At 33.9% G+C, this 20,568-nt stretch overlaps 3 protein-coding genes across 8 annotated transcripts; 1 reads left to right on the top strand and 2 right to left on the bottom strand.

The window, feature by feature from the left end:
* Positions 1–171: 171 nt before the first annotated feature.
* Positions 172–5,448, bottom strand: LOC122576187 (nardilysin-like). Of its 2 annotated transcripts, XM_043746092.1 has the most exons (14): positions 4,766–5,448; positions 4,605–4,693; positions 4,296–4,471; positions 4,082–4,195; positions 3,820–4,015; positions 3,538–3,743; positions 3,293–3,463; positions 2,689–3,032; positions 2,119–2,619; positions 1,905–2,055; positions 1,489–1,622; positions 1,037–1,415; positions 445–958; positions 172–368 (listed from the first exon to the last, which is right to left on the bottom strand). In XM_043746092.1, the coding sequence occupies exons 1-14, from the start codon at positions 5,089–5,091 to the stop codon at positions 199–201; spliced, it is 3,471 nt and encodes a 1,156-aa protein (XP_043602027.1). In that variant the 5' UTR covers positions 5,092–5,448; the 3' UTR covers positions 172–198. The 2 variants fall into 2 exon arrangements, with proteins under 2 accessions (XP_043602027.1, XP_043602028.1); XM_043746093.1 differs by lacking the exons at positions 4,605–4,693; positions 4,766–5,448 and having other exon boundaries at positions 4,082–4,223; positions 4,296–4,437.
* Positions 5,449–6,676: 1,228 nt separating this feature from the next.
* LOC122576239 (prefoldin subunit 1) lies at positions 6,677–7,404 on the top strand. The gene is made up of 2 exons (XM_043746235.1): positions 6,677–6,818; positions 7,017–7,404. Exon 2 carries the CDS (start codon positions 7,021–7,023, stop codon positions 7,399–7,401), a length of 381 nt encoding a protein of 126 aa, XP_043602170.1. The 5' UTR covers positions 6,677–6,818; positions 7,017–7,020; the 3' UTR covers positions 7,402–7,404.
* A 333-nt stretch (positions 7,405–7,737) lies between these two features.
* LOC122576238 (chromodomain-helicase-DNA-binding protein Mi-2 homolog) lies at positions 7,738–19,342 on the bottom strand. Of its 5 annotated transcripts, none has more exons than XM_043746232.1 (24): positions 19,097–19,342; positions 16,779–16,870; positions 16,583–16,705; positions 16,207–16,500; positions 15,569–16,117; positions 15,312–15,474; positions 15,029–15,214; positions 14,771–14,960; positions 14,332–14,705; positions 14,081–14,250; positions 13,787–14,012; positions 13,226–13,689; positions 12,707–13,160; positions 12,320–12,637; positions 11,935–12,243; positions 11,586–11,854; positions 11,419–11,510; positions 11,157–11,361; positions 10,811–11,083; positions 10,460–10,738; positions 10,137–10,384; positions 9,782–10,067; positions 9,398–9,707; positions 7,738–9,313 (listed from the first exon to the last, which is right to left on the bottom strand). In XM_043746232.1, exons 1-24 carry the CDS (start codon positions 19,131–19,133, stop codon positions 9,309–9,311), a joined length of 5,916 nt encoding a protein of 1,971 aa, XP_043602167.1. In that variant the 5' UTR covers positions 19,134–19,342; the 3' UTR covers positions 7,738–9,308. The 5 variants fall into 5 exon arrangements, with proteins under 5 accessions (XP_043602167.1, XP_043602168.1, XP_043602164.1 ...); XM_043746233.1 differs by having other exon boundaries at positions 11,157–11,343; positions 15,321–15,474; positions 19,097–19,341; XM_043746229.1 differs by lacking the exon at positions 19,097–19,342 and adding an exon at positions 17,325–17,535.
* Between the last annotated feature and the right edge of the window lie 1,226 nt (positions 19,343–20,568).

The following is a 20,568-nucleotide window of genomic DNA, read 5'->3' as shown; positions in this document are numbered from 1 at the left end:
AATACTCTGTTATCTTATAAAAACGTAAATTGTAATAAGAATTATTAAAAATATTATTTGATAGTTTCTTAAGTACCAACTTAATTAAACGAAATGGAACGAATGATTAACAATGCATCATCATTATTTGTTGCATCTTTATTCTGATTTCAAAATTTTTTCAAATATGACTATGAATTTTATTAGTTTTATTTAGTATCATAAAGTGGCATGATTTACAGGATATATGTACAGCTGATTTTTGTACTTCTCAATATCAGTGATGTGCACCAACGACTTGTCAGTCTCTTCTGTGGTAGGAACATAATTCAATGAATACTTTACCTTCCCATATTTCTCTACTTTTGTGTCTCTTTTAGCCGAATCGGCTGCAAAAAAATCGATAATGTTTTCATTTAATAGTATAATATAATGTATAGTACAATGCAAAATCACTGCACTTACAATTGGCTGCATTTGCTGATGTTTCAACACCTTCGTTATTCTCTGTATCAGATGATTTAGCAGTTCCCACTACATGCACGCTTAATTTCCTGAAATTGCTCCCATTAAATGTATGAGACTTCATCCATTCCCTCAATTCGTCAATCTTGATATATTCGATCACACTCAATTCCTTTTCTATTCTATCAAACATGTAATCGCCACTTTCAATTTCTGACCAGTTCCTATCAACCTCTTCTTTCAAATGTATATCCGCACACCGTTTTAATTTTATCACTGCTTCCTTAACACTGTCTAACTCCTTTTCCGACATCTCTTTCAAAATATTATTAAACATCCCCAAAAATGCTTCTATCCTATTATCCACGTATTCGGTACTGTATTTGTCTGCCTGAGTGTACACTGTGACAGTATAACCGAGGATACCGAAGGTATCCCTTAATAGACAGAAGACATTGTAACCAAGTTGCTCCAGTGTTCTAAGTTGATTAAAAACAGGCTCTTCCATAATCGTCTAAGTTAAAATTAATAGAAATATTTATTACTCATTGTACAATAAATTCAAAGTAATATAATTTAAACTTGTACTTACAATTAATAGTTCGATAATAACTAACAATCTAATAGATGAGACATCGGATTGATAGTAATTCATTACAACAGAATTTATATCGATGCTATTGAAATTCCTTACTTTACAATAATGTGAACCAATTGGTATTTGCGCCACCCTCACATGTGGCATAGTATTAGGCAATAATGGTCCACACTTTAGTGCCTTTACACATTCTTGAATGTTTTTTATCACATCTTCTTTTGTCATGTTTCCTTGTACCAAAGATTGAATGTAAATGTGATCGGTAAAGTGTTGAACAAAATTTTGAAATTCAGAAAATTCCACATTCTGAATGGCAGCGTGCTTATCCGCGGCCGTCCAATAGACGAGCATTAGAATTGATAATCTTACATCTCTGAAACAATTATGAAAAAAATGTAGAACATCTTAAATTTATTGTTTGTGGTTTTGTGAGAATCATTACCTACCGAACTAAGCTTTTGGGTTTTACTAAATTATTATAATATTCCTTAGTTTGTTCTTCCTTCATCACTTCGAAAAACTCTTTAGTTATTAATGTCGGAATATCAGCTATACACTTCGCAATAGTCATTAACAAAAGCTACAAATAAAAATAAAAAAATACTAAATCAAAATAGTAATTATCCGGAAAAAATGATTATAAGTAGACTGTAAAATTTTATGCAATTATCAGTAATTTAAAGATACAAAAATGCATAGAATTCACATAATATTAAAGAACAGATAAAATATCCAAAGTGTAGTATTCTTTATAATATTTAATAGGTAAATCAAATTTCTGCCTAGGTCCTATTCTTTTAATTGCATTCATAAAAATATAAATTTGTATACAAATCCACAATCTAATTATAAGTATCCTTACTGGTAACTTCTGATTGAATCCATTCATTTTAAGCATAATACCCTTTTCGTTCGTGTAAATAGTATGGTTTAATTCAGCAATCGTGGCTGGATACAATGTTTCCACTAACAGTTGCTTCAATATAGCAACAAATAGATCCATTATAGCTACACTAAAATTTTAATTATTTCTGTAAAAAATTCAAGTTTCTTTCATAAATATTCCTAATATTTACCCTTTCACTGAACAAACAGCCATTGGTGATATGATACAAAAATACATATAACATTCAGGCAAGCCGAACTTCGGATCAGGTCGGTACCAAACTTCTATTATCTCATCTGAATAGATTTTTGTGGGGTACTTGGGTACACCAGGTGGTATCGAGATTAAACTGAAATCATCCGTGATATACATATTGGGTAATGGTAAATGAAATTCAGGCAAAGGTTCCATAGTCTTCCAGCACTCTATCCATTCTTGAGGAATCTCCATATTTGTATATTTAGTTTTGAACCAAGGTTCCACTTTATCGAATTCTTCATCATTGAATTTTTTATCAAGTATTATAATGTTCACATCATTAGGTGTTAAATAATTTAAACAGGTTTGTATAGCTTCTGCATTATATTCAAAATACAATTCGCTGCCAGTAATATAATCACGAGGAGGATAATAATGCATGTTTTCACACAAATCTTCCACATATTCTGCTGGCGGAAACTCATCTGTAAATCTATAAGGAAACCTTATCTATTAGTCATTCTAATTATTATATTAACAATCATTGATCACTTTAATGCACCTAAAATTCATTTCCTTAATTTGGTGGATCTCATCATAAATTCGTTTTTGCGGGCCTTCTTTTCGCATTAAATTGATAAATGAGAATGTAGCGTTTAATACTTCCGGTAGGTGTTTATGTCCTTGCTCCGTCACTATCAAAGTCAAACTAAACAACCCATACATCGAATTGTGTTCAAAGCCCCTTTCTGTATTTCCGCTTACAATCCCAAGACACCACATCTTTTCCCTTAAGTAACTAATCAAAGAACCTTTTCCTTCATATCCCATGATCCAGGAAATATACTGATGCGGCTTGCTTTTATACATATCGTGAAGAGGTGGCATGCACCATGTCAACTCTACCTATAAACGAAATAAAATGTAATCGCCACTACAAGACTGCGAATTTTTATGCATTTTTGTATTTTTATCAATGTAACTAAACAAAAATGAATTTAAATAGTTAGCTTTATGTACTAAATATTAATCATAAATACTATTTTGGGCATTTCATATGTTTTTGTACATTATACGCATTGTGTATATTTTTACACATTCAAATTTTCCATAAACACATAAAAATTCGCAGTCTAGTTATCACTTCTAAAATTATGAAGATATACTTGGCAAACATCTTTTATAGGTTTGATTTTATAAATTTTTCTAAAACTTGGTGTATTAAACGAATCTGTGCCCTTAAAGGGAGTGAAGTCGTCAGGTGATAAGCCATTACTTGGTACATTTGCAAAGCATTGTATTACATAGTCTTCTAGCACATCCAGTGGAAGTCTGGCCTGCAAATTAATTTTGTAAGTTAATATTATTTCTTCTGAAAGCGAATTCCGATTTAGTAAAATAAAAGACTAACTTGTATGGCAAGTTTCATTCTGTGAGCACTGTAGTGACGCTCCCTGAACTTATGCAACTCTTCATAAAGTTTTTCATCAGTTACATTATCTCGTAATGTAATTAAATTACCCCAACAAAACTTTGTAGCTGGATGATTTGGCTGTGCAAAGCTACTAAATAATTGTTCTTTTCTACAATAGTCAGAGGGTAAGGCCATCTGAAACTCTATATGGTTTATTTAATCTTATTATACTGACTAAATTAATTAAATTTCATTATGTTTCGCATTTTCAAGATATACCGCTTTCTATGGATTCACGTTCTCTCGTTATAGCGTCCTTCCTCATTAAAGGTTTAATAAAAAATTGAGCAAAACGATCAAGGGCAGCTAAAAGATGCTTTTCTTGTATTTCAAAATAGAATGTTGTTGATTCACAATCAGTGGAGGCATTGTCTGATCCACCTCTTTTTTTAATAAACATATCAAAATCGTTTTCCTGTTAATATACATGAAAATTACATAAAACTTCAGGAGATATAAGATTCTTTTTCGAAATGGATACCTCAGTATATTTCTCTGATCCCATGAAAATCATATGCTCCAAAAAATGTGCCAGACCTGGAATTTCTGGTGGATCACTGAAGCTTCCTACACCCACAGTTAATCCACATGCTGCCTGTGTAAGAAATATGCGTAGCAGCACACTAAGAATATTAATAATTCATATTTTTTTTAAATTGATTAAGCATCATATGGTGTATCATAATAAAAGATACCATTTTTTCTTCTCCTTTTACTGGTTTGGGACAAGCACATGAATCAGCATCTTTGTCATCGTCTGATTGATTATCCTCTGTATCACTCTCTTCTCCACTTTCTTCTTCCTCATCCTCTTCACTTTCAGTCTCTTCATCTTCATCTCCTTTTTTATTTTCAATATTTATTGCATCCTCTGATAAGTTCCAAATATTTATACTTTTATAAATTAGTGAATTGAAATAATAACATAAAAACAAATTAGTGAAAGGAAAGTGCTAACATAAATAAAGTTTTCTTTTGAATACACGTATATTTGTTTTCTTTACCTTCATCAGTGCACTCGTCATCTTGGGTACAAAAGGAGTGTAAGTCAGCAATGAGCAAAGCAGTCAAACCATTTTCCAATTTGATCACTCTATAACATTCAAGAAAAGTAAAACAAATATTCAACATATGTACCATCTATCTTTACTACTATTTTTTTTACCTGTAATCTTTCTTGTCGTTCTCCGATTTAACAGGTGTTTCTAAATATATAACTTTCTCTCGTGGCTGTTTTGAAACGCAAAAGGAGGTTTCCTTTGTTTGATTTTCTGTTTGCATTTTGCTAATGACCATTATGTCCGTATTGAGGTTATGTTCGGTAGAGATGTTGGAGTTTTGTATCGAATTAATCGAGCCTTGATTCGGTTTCAGTTTTTTTTCAGGAGGACTTTGCATCGACCTTGTTGGCATTATCGTTGTGTCAGGTTGTACATTAACTTTACATTGGAGAACCTTTGTGAAAAGGTGTCTCCAAAACCGTATTACCATACGAGACTGAGCAATCTGTTTCCAGCTATCTAGTTATCTAATTCCACCTTCATTTGTTTCTATTATACTTCATCATCTCAAATTTCTTAAAATATGTATAATCCTTTCTTATTATATTCTTATATATATTCTTATTTATAATGTTATGTAAATATAATATTTACAATCTTCTTTTTTGTTAAATCTTTCGTTTCCTATATAAAGTACGCATTAGCAATTTATATTTCCTTTTTTGTAATACCCTTTACAGGAATAACTTGATCTACGATTTAAAACTAAAAGTAACCGCTGAAATATAGAACTGTCCAAAATTCAATTTACACTTTTTACAATCCAAAATGATTTTACAATAATCTAGAATGAATTGCAAATATTAATCTAAAAAACATCAAGTCGCAGTCTTATTGGCAACATTTTGTATCAAAGATACATTTATTTAAATTCAAGAACAACATAGAAAATTCAACTATAGGCACTTTATTAAATTAATTGTTTTATTTAATAAATAAAAAGAATAAGGAAAAGGAACTTTTTATTTTTTACTTCAAGTTAGACAATGTACATATGTACATAGATAAAAAATATGCGCACAATAGATTTAGCCTAATAGTGACATTTTTTCTTTTCTTTAATTTGTTCAATGCATCAGCTGATTGTTAGTTATGCCTAGTAGTTTTAACCACTATAACATGTCATGTAGTAATAAGTAATTAACGATTATATGTAGTAATGAATCAATGTTAACATATGTAGAAAAAGTAATAGTATGAGTGGATTTTTTAAATTCGTGAGCTTTTTATACCGACCTCGCGTAAACAGGTAATGAACCAATCAGAATCATTCCAACACCGCCGAATATTGGCGGCGTCACACGGAGTTGTCCGAAAGCAGCCACCTATTGGTAATTCGAAAGCGAGCGGTAAAACTTTGTGCTATACCATGACCTATAAAGTTTTTGGTCATTATTTTCATATAAGAAGAGTCGTTTTATTTTATGATTTTCAGTAGAAATAATCTCATAAACTTAAATACATACTGTACATATATAACATACTAACAGAAGAATATAATACTACAAACGCATTTCTGTAAAAATGCTATATAGCTATGTAACTATATATGTTGAAATATCTCTGTAATCTTTTCTTTGATAAAAAGAATATCTTCAAAAAAAGTATTTTTATAACTATTGAAAAAACATGATCATACTATAAAACTTACTATAACTGCAAGATATTGTACAAAATTTATTTTATTGAAAGTAGTTTTTTTATTAAAATATTATTAATCATATCAACATCAATTTTGTTACAACGTAAATTATTAGATGTAGAAATAAATTAAATAATCATAATTAGACTGTTGATTTTCATTCACATTCATATTTTTAAGAACATAATTAAAAAGATAAAATCTCGATAGGACATTATTTTACCTACCAAGTATTACAGGAAACATTATACTTTTAGATATTTTATTTATTTTTTTGTATAATGTGCATTAAATAACCTTTTATATTTCAAACAACTATTTCTCTTTTATTAAAGATTTAAGAAAGTAATGTAAACGATAATTTATAGGAAATAAAAATACAATTTTTAATGTATTTATATGGCATTACGACTGAAAACAGATCCAAATATGTATGTGTGTATACTATGTATGCATATTAAATCCAATGCAATTTCTGAAGGTTTTTTATCAACTCACTAGGTGGAACCGGCAAGGTATTTTGTCTTCTATCACGTATTTTAACTTGCTCGAAAATATAAATAAATAATGTTAAAAAACGAAAAATTAATTATATTCGATTGAACTATTAAATATTTTAGTTTGCTTGACAATGAATTATCATCTGAAACAATTTATCTAGTAACTGTAATTCAACTCCATTTTCTAACCTATAAATACCGAAATTATTGCAGAGAAATGGCAAGGGAACCGGATGAAGAGTTAAGGAAAGCGTTCTCGCAATTGCACGAGAAAATGATTGATACCACGCAAAAATTGAAATTAGCAGATTTGCAAATTGACAAATTGAAACGATCTAAACAATTTGCCGAGCTGACAATGAAAGAGATAACCTCTTATCCTGAGAACACAAAGACGTACGAATCAGTCGGCAGGATGTTCCTTTTGGATAACATGGATAGCATAAAGGCCGGTCTCGAGAAACGAATGAAAAATGCTGATGAGAAAGTGAAGACTTTAGAAAATAATAAAACGTATTTACAACAGAACTTAAAAGAATGTGAAAACAACATTAGGGAAATGATCCAACAAAGACAGAATAAAGACACGTCTGGTTAAAAATATGCTTTGTACTTTTTTACCAAAATTATTGTCTTATTATTTGCGTTAGAAAAGCTTCATATGTTAGTTTTTTATTACTATTGTTCACTATATCATTGCATTTTTGAACTTATGCATAAAATTGTTTCATTTTCAACGTATATAAGTTATGAACAAAACAATTATATAATTTGAAATATGTAATTATGATTAATCGTTCTATTGTATTTATGAACTTTACAGCGTTTTGTGACCTTTATTTATTGTCTATATGCTAATTAATAAAACTTTTTATTATAACTTTTAATGTTTAAAAATTTTAAAACCTACAAAAAGATACATCAAGTACTAATGTGGTTTCTAATTATTAATTTATTCCAGCAGAATTAATACATACAACAAACGATATTCCGTGATTCGGCTTATATCTTTAATTCACTTTATACTCGTTCATTCCTCTCGCTCGTTTTCCTTTCATTCATCTTCATAGTCTCGTTCAGAATTTCTTAGCTAAATCCTAAATTACCCTTAAAATCTTATATGCCAACGCAGTAATTTGGCAGATCAATTACTCAGAAATTAAAATGCTTTAATATATCTCAAACTTGGGATAGAAAAAATTGAACAGTATGTTTACTCAAGACTTTTTAATGTATTTGTGTTTCATAATTATATTTATAGTCGTCCCTTATTCTTCCTCTCTTTTTTTACTAATATAATGCATGGGATGTGACGTGCTTTCTGACCTTATACGCAAGTGCTATTAATATGTACGTGTATATGTATTTTAGTATATGTAGTGCAGTAGAATGTAACTCGACAAGTATGTACAAAGTATATTTATCAAACAATCACGGTATTATCAAATTCAAATCTAAGTCATATTTTTATAGTCACCGGCGTGACCTTTTAATAAAACTGTCGATTCCTACAGAGTCGAATTACGTATTTATTACGTAGAGTTGTATCACCGTGTATATTATAATATTTAAGTATCAAACAGACTTTGTGCCTCTGTTCTCTGCAACGTGGTACTTACACAATACGATATATCTGCTTCTTTAAAAAATTTAAACTGAAAGATTGACGATTAAAGCATGCACGTGTAAAGAATCTTGCTTATTCAGTATGAAAACCCATGCATTACAATAGCATGTAAAATCGTGTAAGAAATGAAATCTCCTGAATACATCACGTGAATGTCAGTCTTAACTAAGGTGATTGCCATTGTTCGTCGTATTTATGGTACTCTTATATGACGATACTCTGTGTATTCAGTATGCAATCCTAACTGAAATCCCTGAATTCACAAATACACATATCGGGCGGGGATAGGCTTCCAACTAATTAAGTCTTTCCGGCATCCATTAGGAAAATATTGATGCAAAAAGAAGTTGCGAATAAATTACGCCGAACGATTAATCGCTCGAATTAATTAGCGTACCTTATGTTTAAACTGCATAAATTTATGTAAATCTATATTGGTTTCTTAAATAAGTTGTTATTTTTGTTTCTATTAAGTAAAACGTACTTATCGTTACGATACGATACACACGCCGGTCGATGAAGAAATATAAATCATGCTCTTAATTAGCTTAAGAAAATAATTTATGCCGCTTTCTACAAGGACCGTATATGTATAAATACAAAAACATGATAATCTTGATGCTAACGCCGAATGTACACATAATAAATACAGCAATAATGTAATTTAGATGTAACGTATTACGTCTATGTGTATGCGTGTGTGTGTCTGTCTTCGTTATTTCGTCAAATCGTAGAGCATCTCCTCTTCTAATAAAATTCAGCTAGAAATCGTAATTTACGAAAAATAATACAGCGCGCATGGACCTCGTCGAAAGATAGTGTTGACCTGCGCTATTACAAGTTCTCGATTGAGCCACTGTTTATCAACCATTTACTATTCAAGCTGCAATATAAATTATTTTTGTAACAATTATTATATCTAGAAATCCGATATCTAGATTTTAGCAATCTGAAAGTTATTGCGAACCTGTGAATCCCTGTGGTGGTTGACCTGGTACTGAGTATTGTGGTCTAAAATTCCCGAAATTAGCCGCACCAGCGAATGTAGCCGGCAATTGTCCACCGGAGAAACCGGCTGGGAACTGTTGCGCTAACAGCGCTGCTTGACCCGACTGAGAACTGCTACCACCTGGTGCGGTTGCTGCCAATCGACTCAATATCGATCTCTCTGACATTTGAAGTCTTTGAGCAACAGGTGGAATGCGAGCTAATGTTGCTGGTAAACGACTCACGTCAGATTTCATGTCAGACAACAGTTCTTCCAATTGATTTAGTACCTACAATGAAGCAATGTATAAAGAGGAATTACTGAAAGAAGACAATTAATTTCTATCCATAGAAATATATTTACTTTATGCAACACAGCATTTGCTGGTTTATTTCCGGCAAGGCTTTCTTTACTAAGATGTTGATGTGATTCTGCAAGGCACTCGACTTCGGCAAATCTTGCATTCAGGCTCATCGCAGGGTGATTAGGATCCTGCGTTAAGTTCAGGTACGCGGCTCTTCTCAATTGCTCTTCTATCACTAATGCCTGTTCCAACAGTTTGAAACGTCGAGCTAGGAATTTGTTTTTTATTTCTAAAAAGTTACCCTTGCCCACGTCCATCTTAAATGGTTCATTTATTATTGCAAACCTGCAAAATAATATTAAAATAACACGTTTATAGTAAGCATATATTTTTCTATTATTGTTTATTTGTTACCTAATATCATTTTGGATATCCTGCCAACGACCATAGCCATGTGTAACAATGCCGGCCAGTAACCAATAGTCATGTCTTCTATGCCAGATTTCGTATTCACGGCCAGGTACTGCAGCTTTCTCTTCATTTAACCATAATGTGTGTAATTCAGTGAAACCACCATCAGCTATGTTGAACATGAACTTGCGCTTGGGCTTCATCGTTTCTGAATCACAGTCCTTTATGTCCTTATCTTTATTATCTTTCTCCTACAATGTAATATTAGAAATCTTATTAATTGTTTCAAATAAATTACACTGATTTAACATTGAACTAGCAAGTACCTCTCGCTTTTCTGTTTCTTCTTCATCGTCTTTAACAATAACTACATCTTCCTCGGAATCTTGTTTTGTTTTGCTTTCAGAGTTGTCTACTTTTTCGTCGTGTTTCGTCACTAATTTTTCGTCTGTAGCATCTACTTTATCCTTCTCTTTATCCTGTGTTTCTCCCTCTGTATCCTTCTCTTCTTTCTTGGTGTCCTCTTTGTCTTTATCTTTTTCCGTATTATTCTCTTCCTCTTCTTTAGATTCTTTTGATTCTTCCACATCCTTCGAATCAACATTCTGTAAAATAATTCTTCCTTTACTACAAATTCATTTGGAATTATTTAAGTTTTTACAATCGACTATACTAACTTCTTTATCCTTGGGTACTTCTTTACATTCTTTTACTTCAGACGTGTCTGAATTTGACTTGTTGGAATCAGTATTCGTACTTCCAGGGATAGTAGTTGACGTTGGAGTTGCAGCAGGACTCGGGCTAGGTGCGTTAGAAGTAGCTGGTGTTGCACTGGTACTGCTAGTTCCAGTTGCTCCTTCTCCACCACCATCTACTTTCACAGGTTCTACCGGTTTGCGAATCATTTCTGGCATCGAGTAATATCCGTTTATGTGTTCGAATTCTTGCACCTATTACATAAAACAAAAATTATTGGAAGAAAGGAAAAGAAGAAAATAAAAAATCAACTAAAGAGTGTTTTACCTTTTTCCTTATTAAAGACATTACACCAATTCTTGTTAAAACGTGCTGTCTGCTAAGACCTTCTCTCGGGACACCATCGGCAAATGTTTCGGCATTATCCGCACCAGGTTCACACAAATGTCGCATGAAAAGGGAAACGTAGGCCTTGAAATTCTTCTCCGACTTGCCTCTCAGGTCTCGTACCAACCTGAAATGCGACAATATACTTTAACAGTACTTTAAATTTACTGATTGCGGAATACATTTCGAGCGAGTAACTAACCACTGAGAATTAAACGCGTCCTGTGGTGGCATACCGTAACGCATAATCGCGTTCAGGAATGCTTTCCTTTGTCTGGCATTGAAGCCTAGTACCTGGATTTAAAAAACCATATTATAGTATATATCTTTCATTAATTTTTAAATATAAGAAAAGTTATGTAAACCTACTTCAATGTTTCCATTAACTCTGGCAAGTAATGGAGGAAGAGGTCGATCCTTTTCGTCTCTCCTCTCTAATCTTCGCCTGCTTCTGCGAGATAACAGGTCACCATCACCCTTTTCGTCAAAGTCGTCGTCTTCTTTATCGTCATCGCTAGGAGCACTAAAATCACTGTTGTAATCAGAAAGATTCTCCTGCCATGGTTGATCATCCCTTGTACTTTGGTCTCCAGTTACTCCTCCATCATTATAGTTCACTTGCTTACGTATTCGTTTACCTAAAAATAATTATTACTTTGTAATGACAGGAGAGAGACGGAGAAGAGTATTTACAGGCAAAGAAATAAATTATATATACCTTTTCCAAGTGTTCTGGCAATGTCTTCCTGTTGTTGTTCATAATGATGTCTCAATAATTTGATCCAATAAGCTGGATCTGTGTTCTCAGCTTCCTGTTTAATAATCTCCGTGTCAGCTTCTTCTTCCGTTTCACCTTCCTTTGTTACGTACGATGCTACTTTAAACGAACTTAGATACTCATTGGCCCAGTTTTCTTTCTGTTCGATACCTTCCTTGCTTCTGTCTAACAATTCAGCCACAGCTTTGTCATCATAATGAATGGCTTCATCCTCTTTGCCTTCCTCCTCTTTGAACAATTCCTCAGTGCCTAATACGAATTGAAATTATAAACAAGTTCCATAATTTTAAATCCTATTTTATAATCTTTATTTCAACAACATTACCGAATCTTAAAATGTCGTCAAGTTCTTGTTTACTGAAATTAGCGCCTTTACCACCCATTCCAGGTCTCACAACTAAATGTGTTAACATCATTTTACGCTTCGCCACTTGTGTAACTCGTTCTTCGACAGAGTTGCGAGTTACAAATCTATAAATCATGACTTTATTAGCTTGGCCAATTCTATGTGCTCTACTAAATGCCTGAATGTCGTTGTGTGGATTCCAGTCGGAATCGTAAATGATCACAGTGTCGGCAGTAGCCAAGTTTATACCCAAACCACCGGCCCGAGTAGAAAGTAGAAAAACAAACTGTTGCGCGCCTGGTAAAAAAAAATTGATTAATTTTCCGTTGATGATTCATTAAAGATACAATAAAACTATCTGCTCACCAGGTGCATTAAATCTGTCAATGGCTTCCTGTCGTTGAGCACCAGTAATGTTACCGTCTATTCTTTCATACTTATAACCCTCTCCTTCTAAATAATCTTCGAGAATATCCAACATTTTTGTCATTTGAGAAAAGATCAAGACTCTATGTCCATCGTCTCTTAATTTCTTTAACATTTTGCTCAATAGAACCAATTTTCCTGCTGCTTTGATTAATGCAGACGTTTCGTAACTTCCGTTTGGTGCGGTTGGTGCTTCTTGAGACGCGGCTGGAAATAAGTAAGGATGGTTGCAGCACTTTTTAAGATCCATCATGATATTCAATAGCGACACTTGTTGACCTCCCCCCTTGGGATTCAGCGCCTCGAAGTTCCTCGTCAATATATATTTATAATATTTCTTTTGCATAGGCGATAATTCGACACGGACAATGAATTCCGATTTACTCGGCATATTCTATGAATAAAAATGATTAGTATAACTTACATATTGAATTTGTGAAAAAAGTATATGATAAATACCTTTAATACATCAGCCTTTAATCTCCTTAACATGTGTGGTCCGAGTAGTTCATGCAACTTCTTCACTTGTTCTTCTTTTGAAATATCAGCGAATTCATTTTGAAACGCAGCTAAGTCATTGAATTTATCACGACAGAGGAAATTCAAAAGATGGAACAATTCCTCCAAGTTATTTTGGAGAGGAGTTCCAGTTAACAATAATTTATACGCGATATTATAGGACGCTAATAGTCTAAAAAATTTCGACTGGTTAGATTTGAGTCTATGCGCTTCGTCTACTACTAATACAGCCCAATCTATCGATCCTAAGCACGCAGAATCAATTGAGATCAGCTCGTAACTGGTAAGAAGTACATTGAACTTAATTTGATTCGATCGGATCTTCGATGCTCGGCCACCACGAACAGCACCCTCTTCGAAAGACAATTCATTCTCACGAATTACGATACGACTGTCCTTGTCACCTGAAATATACAAATATATTAATGTAAAATATTAATTAGCAATGAAAAAAATCAATGAACACATTTTCATTAATTGAGTTCATATACACGTGCATACCAACGTAAGTAACACAATAAAAATCAGGTGCCCAGGTTTCAAATTCACGCTCCCAGTTAATGATAGTTGATAGAGGAACAGATACAAGGAACGGTCCCTTGCAGTGACCTTCTTTGTATAATGAATACAGAAAGGTGATAGTTTGAATGGTTTTTCCTAGACCCATCTCATCCGCTAAAATAGTGTCTATACCTTGACCCCATGAATATCTTAACCAATTCAAACCCTACAAAATTATGAAATTATAAAAAGCTCATTAAGGAATAAGTAATGTAATGAAGATAAGATATATACTTCTAGCTGATAAGGATGTAACTGCATTCCAGTCTGATCCAGATATTCTGGCTGCCGTTCATACTTTTTCTTTAGATCTGTGGTAGGTTTGTCAGGTGGAGGAGTATACCTCTTAGGCGTTCTTTCTTCGTCATCGATGAGTTCACGAGTCTTCGATTTCTTGCCTTTACCTGAATATAATGTATGTGTCCATTTCACAGCTCATAATGGTGATTGTAAAAAGAAAAAATAAATTAACCGACTCTTCTCACCCTTCTTGCCCTTGCGGGACGAACTACCATCACAACAGTTCGCAGCTCTGAGATCCAAGTAATATTCGATAGCTTGCTTTAACCCAGGAATATCTTCATGCTCATCCTCCCAAGTTGCCTGATCGTATCCTAATTCCCTCCATTTAACGAGATACGTCGCTCTACCATCTCTTGAAAGCCTATGATTAATTACTCGATGCACTACAAGCCACTCTGGTCGAACTCCGTAACGATAGAATCGTTCCTCTAAATTGTATTCATCCCTATTAGTTGCAACGTCCTGTTCTTTTAAACGTTTCACTCGGGAATCGCTTTCGTCTAATGGTTCCTCCAACTTCGGTGGTTCGTCCATATCATATTTTCGTGAATAATTTCTAAAGATCACAGTAAAATTTAAAACAATCATAAAAAAAGGATTAAGCCAAAATAAGTGCTATACCTAAACATGAGAGGATGGAAAACATCAAGCTGTAATTCTGTAATCCAGTCGCAATGCCAATAAGACATATCTGCCCATTTCACGAAGAATTCGCGTATTCTACGTTGCTTAGGAGCAGCTTTACTTGTTGACGGTTCCTCTGAGGGTGTTTCTGGGCATTCCTTCCACCTCCATGTTAAGATCTTTGCAACTATCACATAAAAGATTAAATATTAGTTATGAGTATGTGCATAATTCTTTGTCTTAATCATACAGTACCTTTTCCACGTATAGGTGGACAAGAACATCTGGGACACTTCCAGTCGCCATCAGGAATTTCTGAAAGTGGAGGATTCAAACAATGTGTATGATACGCACTAGTACAGCTATCACAGCATAGCAATTCGCCACCATCTTTACATATTCTACAAAATTCCATATGCTCATCGTCGTCTTCAGCTGCACCTGAAAACAGAATTAATAATCCACGATTCGTTTTGATAGTTGAATACACATCAGCGTGTTGGGGAGGATGGAAGGTTTGGGGTTACAAGGAAGGTACCTGCAATACCTTCTCCTTCACAATGAGGACAACTCCATTTTCCTTCCGGAGTTTCTTCTAATTCAGGCTCTAGACACACCAAGTGATAAGCTCTAGGACATGTGTCGCATAGAATAATTTCTCCACCTTGTTGACATACTTCACAATAATCCTGATGATCAGTCTGCATAAAAAGATATAAATATCATAAAAGAATTCAAAAGTTTCATTGACATAGAAAATATAACCAGTATTAATCAAAAGCAATCTAATTATACCTGAAGACCTTCTTCCCCGTCTGGAAACTTCGACGTGGTTTTTGTCTTTTTCTTCTTCTTAGTCTTATTTCCGATTTTGGTCTTTGCCTTCCTGCGAACAGGTGGTTCTGCTGGTGGTTCAACCCCGCTTTCTTCAGCATTTCCTTTGTTCGTCCCATCCGCACCAGTAGGTTCCTCCGCATCTGCCAACATTTGCTCGAATTCCATGTCTGAATCTCTGTCAGTACCAACACCACTACCCTCTGCTTCCTCATCCGAGCTTCCTCGTTTGCGCTTTCCAAGTTTGATCTTGAGTGTTGGTACTTTAGAAGCTTTCTTTCCCTTCTTCGCTCTCGATCCTCGTGATTTCCGTTTTCTATCACTATCTTCGTCATCGTCTTCTTCATCTTCGCCTTCCTGAACCGCACCACCACGATTTGCCCTTGCATTTCTACTGTCTTCATCTACATTTGCAGAAGATACATCTGCATCTGGCTGTGTGTGAGGATTTAACTCAGAAAAATCACGCCATTTGGCAGCCACTAACATCATAAGCTTCGACATTGGAACCTAAAAATAAGCATAACATAAAATATCGGAAGTAAATAAAATATCGAAAAAATAATCGCTTGAGCTCATTGCTTTTACGAAAAATTTACTTTTGGATTCTCTTTTGCTAGTAGTGGCCTGACATGTTGTTGAAATAATTTATAGGTAGTTAAATTCTGGAAGTCCGCATCAGTGTATTCAATTTGTACATCAGTTAATCCAAAAGTGTTACAGACTTCCTCAATCGTAGGCATTCCTGTTGTGGGTTCCTGGCTAGGAGGAGCAGGTGCATTGTGACTAGATGATTTTCTGGAAGAAGATTTTCTACTTTTTCTATTTCCAGCATAGTCACTATCATCACCAGCTACATCACCAGTTTCACCGCCTCCTCCAAAATCACTTTCCTGCGTAAAGAAAATATGAACATTTAAGTTATTTTTATCAGTAAATTAATTATGTTTTAGGAAATAAAATAAAAGTAATTACATCTCCAGAATCAGATTTTTTCTTTTTCTTCTTTTTCTTCCCTTTCTTATCTTCACTACGAGCTTTTCGTTTTTTTCCTTTCTTTTTCTTTCTTTCCTCTGGTTCATAATCATCATCTTCTTCCTGCATAGAAAAAATATGTTTCAAACAATGTTCATAGTTTAATCAATGTTTAATGTGTATATAAGATACTAACTAGTCTTTGAGATTCTTCTGCATCGGATGAACCATCTACTTGTTGGTTAACATTTGAAACTTGACCTCCAGTTTCATCTATGTCATCCTCTCCTAAAGGTTCATTATATTAAAAAAAAAGAAATTATTTTAAGAAAAAATAAAAGAACTAATTAGGACATTAAGATACAATTATCAATAAATATATAAAGTCATTTATAATACGAAATAGATAATTTTTCGAAATAAATAATGTTTTATAGTATTTCTAATATAATGATTTTCATGTATGATTGATATATTAAGCTACATTTTCACTGGCTACCTCTGACTTACATAAAATCAATATCTGTATTCATTACAATGTAGGTTCAAGAATAGTCAATGTATACATATATTTTTCCAACAAAATTAATATTTCATGTAAATCAATACTTTACAATTTGTTTGCAATAGTGTATAAACATATATTTATCAATTCTTTTAAAAAGAATGACTTCATATAATCCTACGGATTCAAATTAATCCTATATATTATACAAATATATGTAAATATTTCGAGTCGAACCGTCGAAAGAACTATTTTCCATCACAGTACCGCGACGACATGGCACCGACAAATATTTTGCCATTCGTTTTTCCAGAAACCCGAATAATACGCGGCTTCAATTCACTTTAGAAAATATATTTCTTAAAAAATTATAATACAAAATACTTAAGTCAGAAAAAGAAAGAGAGAGCAACATGTAATTGGAACAAATGTTATTGGACGGGACGCTCGACTAGCAAAACGGCGGCGGACTGATAATTGCCAAATCGATAGTAACGTTTTATAACAAACCGATTTTTTTATTCCTCCGAAGCGATCAAAACGATAAAACCAGCATAAATACAAGCTCTCTGTACAAAAGCGAGTTTGCGCGCATGTATAAGTCTCGTTTGAAAATTGAGCAAGCTATTAAGATTGGACAGTCGAAATGTATAAATTATTTTCGACTAATCCACGTTCGATGAATGCTTTGTAAGAGAGTATGCGTCCGCCATTTTCTTCGAAAGGGCTCACCACATTGGAGAGAGAGAGAGAGAGAGAGAGAGAGAGAGAGAGAGAGAGAAGCCTATATTTTATATTCATAATATTGCCGCGGATTCTGATCTCGTTCGTTCACTGATTATTCTGAAAAATCCATGAACGAACCTGTGATCACAATATACCGCTGCAATTTTTAGTAAGTCCCGGAAGACGATATCCTCGAGAAGCTCGCACCGGTCGCTTATATTTTACGATTAATAGTGTGCGTGTGTATAATGAATACGCACACAACCATACCAGATGGTCGGAAAACCGAAGCTAGCATTACGAAATTACTCAAAGTTTCCGCTGGAAATTAGAATTATCACTTTACATTGTTTTTTACTTTTTCTGTAAAGAAATTGGATTTTAAGCAAGAATCCTCGGGATCGTTGAAAAACACGCGATGAATGAAATTATCTTATTACTCCGCAGTTGAAGTAGATTAAGATTGTACTAGAACTTCTTTGCATGAGAAAACAGCGTGACCCTTTTGACTTTTTCGCATTGAAAAAACAACGGTTAGAACAAATTCAAATGCGTACATAGGATTAATTGTACAATGAAAAATCAAATAATGAAGCGTTAATTATGTAAGGGTCACGAAATATTGCGAAAACACCGTGCAACATTCAATATTTGACAAGTTTTTAATTTGTGATTGATTTAAGCAAAAATCTCACTCAAGGGTTAGAAATCGTTTAGCTGTCTAAATTGATGCATCGAATCATAGTATGATTTAAAATGTAATTATTGTAGAAAATTTGTTGAAATCGTGGCAACAATTTGGTACTAATGTATCTGTAACTGTAATAATAACTAAAATAAGTAAAAGTCAGAGAACCATGTGATTTCTCTCTAACTATCGAATGTAAACAATAACCTATACTCAGATGATTATTTCGTTACATTTGCATGACGGATAAATACAACACGAATATGTATGATACATTAAACCGTTAAACAGAATATCGTGACATGTTTGTGGGATTATTGACAATTCGAAGGTTAGTTGTTCCTTTATAAAACAAAGTAAGACCTGTCGAATTGAAAGGTTAATTGTTTTCTCTGGACAATTTAACCTGCCATCGAGTTAGACGAAAACACAGGAGAAATCACGTCGAAACGCGCAACACGCGACAGCGCGTGAAAAACCATAGAAGGATCAATTGACATGGCAGCCATCGTACGAAAAGCGCGCGTCCTGCGTGCTCTCGAGGATACAACTTTCCGGTAGTATTCGTGATCAAGTGTGCCCTCGTCGCACTTACCCGCGTAGCTCTCGTCCACCTCCTCATCGGATGCCATTCTTTAGTACCTCGACAAACTACACGTTCGAGAAAACACCCGAGATTATTATTAATAGTCACTCACTGACTAAGATGCTCACCGTAGAAAAACAGCACGGAAATGCGACATTAAACGTTCGTGGCTCTCGGCGTTTCAGTTTCGGCGTGCCGTCACACTCGTACGTGCACCGATGTGCACCTACTGCTCTACGCTTCTTCTTTCACGCGATTCGTCAGTTCTCCTCATTCTTCCCCCCCCCCTCCACTATCGCGTCGCGATCTTTCTTCCCCTCGCTTTCCCCTCCCTCCCTTCACAGAGAGTTCGTTTCTTCCCCTCTCTTTCTTTTTCCTCGTCTCCTCTGTTCGCCCACCGTTACATATAACGCGCTATAGCTGAATGTATACCAATGGTCTGCCCGAGTCTACCGTGTTGCATTTATTTCTTTTTACCCCTCCTTCCCTCCTCTATCCTTCATCCTCTCTCTACCCCCTTCTGATTCCGTAGAATATATGCTTTTTAATTTTTAGAAAAAGAGAACTTTTTCAATAGCAATGCATTTCTGTGTACTAGTCGCTATACTGACCCCTACTCTTACTTATTTTTTTCATTTTTTTCATTCGTTACGTTTTTAGTTGTTTTTATTGCCGACGCTTAAAAATTTCATCGATTCGGAATATATCTACCTTCATTATAAGATACATCCTTTTTATAAAGTATATATGTATACATACATACGTAGTAGACTACGAATTTTTATATCTTTATGAACATAACTAAGGAGATGGAACCTAAATAGAAATTTATCTCATCTACTAAATACTATAATAAATACCCTACTTTGTACATTTTATATATTTATGCATATTGTATTTCCCATAGATGGATAAAAATCTGCAATCTATACATATGTATATACATATCGTATGATATATGTCCGCTATTAAGAAAATTAATATATCGTAAATTTTTGATGATTAGTTCTCTGGAATTCCACCATTTCAGTCCAATGTAAATTGTACAGTTGCAAACTGTAATAGTATGCGTATACGGATTTGCGGTATGATTAATGGCCGAGCAGTTACATGCACGTACTATTATATATGTGTATATACACATGTATATGTATGCTCGTGTATCGACCTTTTTGATGGAGACAAGATAACCGAAAGCAATCAATGTGTATTTTTTTTACCTGAATATGATATTCATTTTTAATTTGAAAAATACATATAGTAGCTCGCAAAAGTATTAGTATGTTTTTTATGTACACATCTAAAAATTTCATTAGCGCTATAATGATAATTATATGGGTATAATTAAATGATTCTAGAAATGTATACAGAAGTTGCAAGATATTCAATACAAATATATATTTTGCAGAGATCACAAAAGTTTTCAAGCAGGCAATTATCCACAATAATAATAAATCTAGGTCTAATTCAGTGGAGCCACT

This window comes from Bombus pyrosoma, linkage group LG16 (genome assembly GCF_014825855.1).
Source record: "Bombus pyrosoma isolate SC7728 linkage group LG16, ASM1482585v1, whole genome shotgun sequence".
NCBI lineage: Eukaryota > Metazoa > Arthropoda > Insecta > Hymenoptera > Apidae > Bombus > Bombus pyrosoma.
Note: the sequence above shows the minus strand (reverse complement) of the source record. Positions and strands in the feature narration are given on the sequence as shown.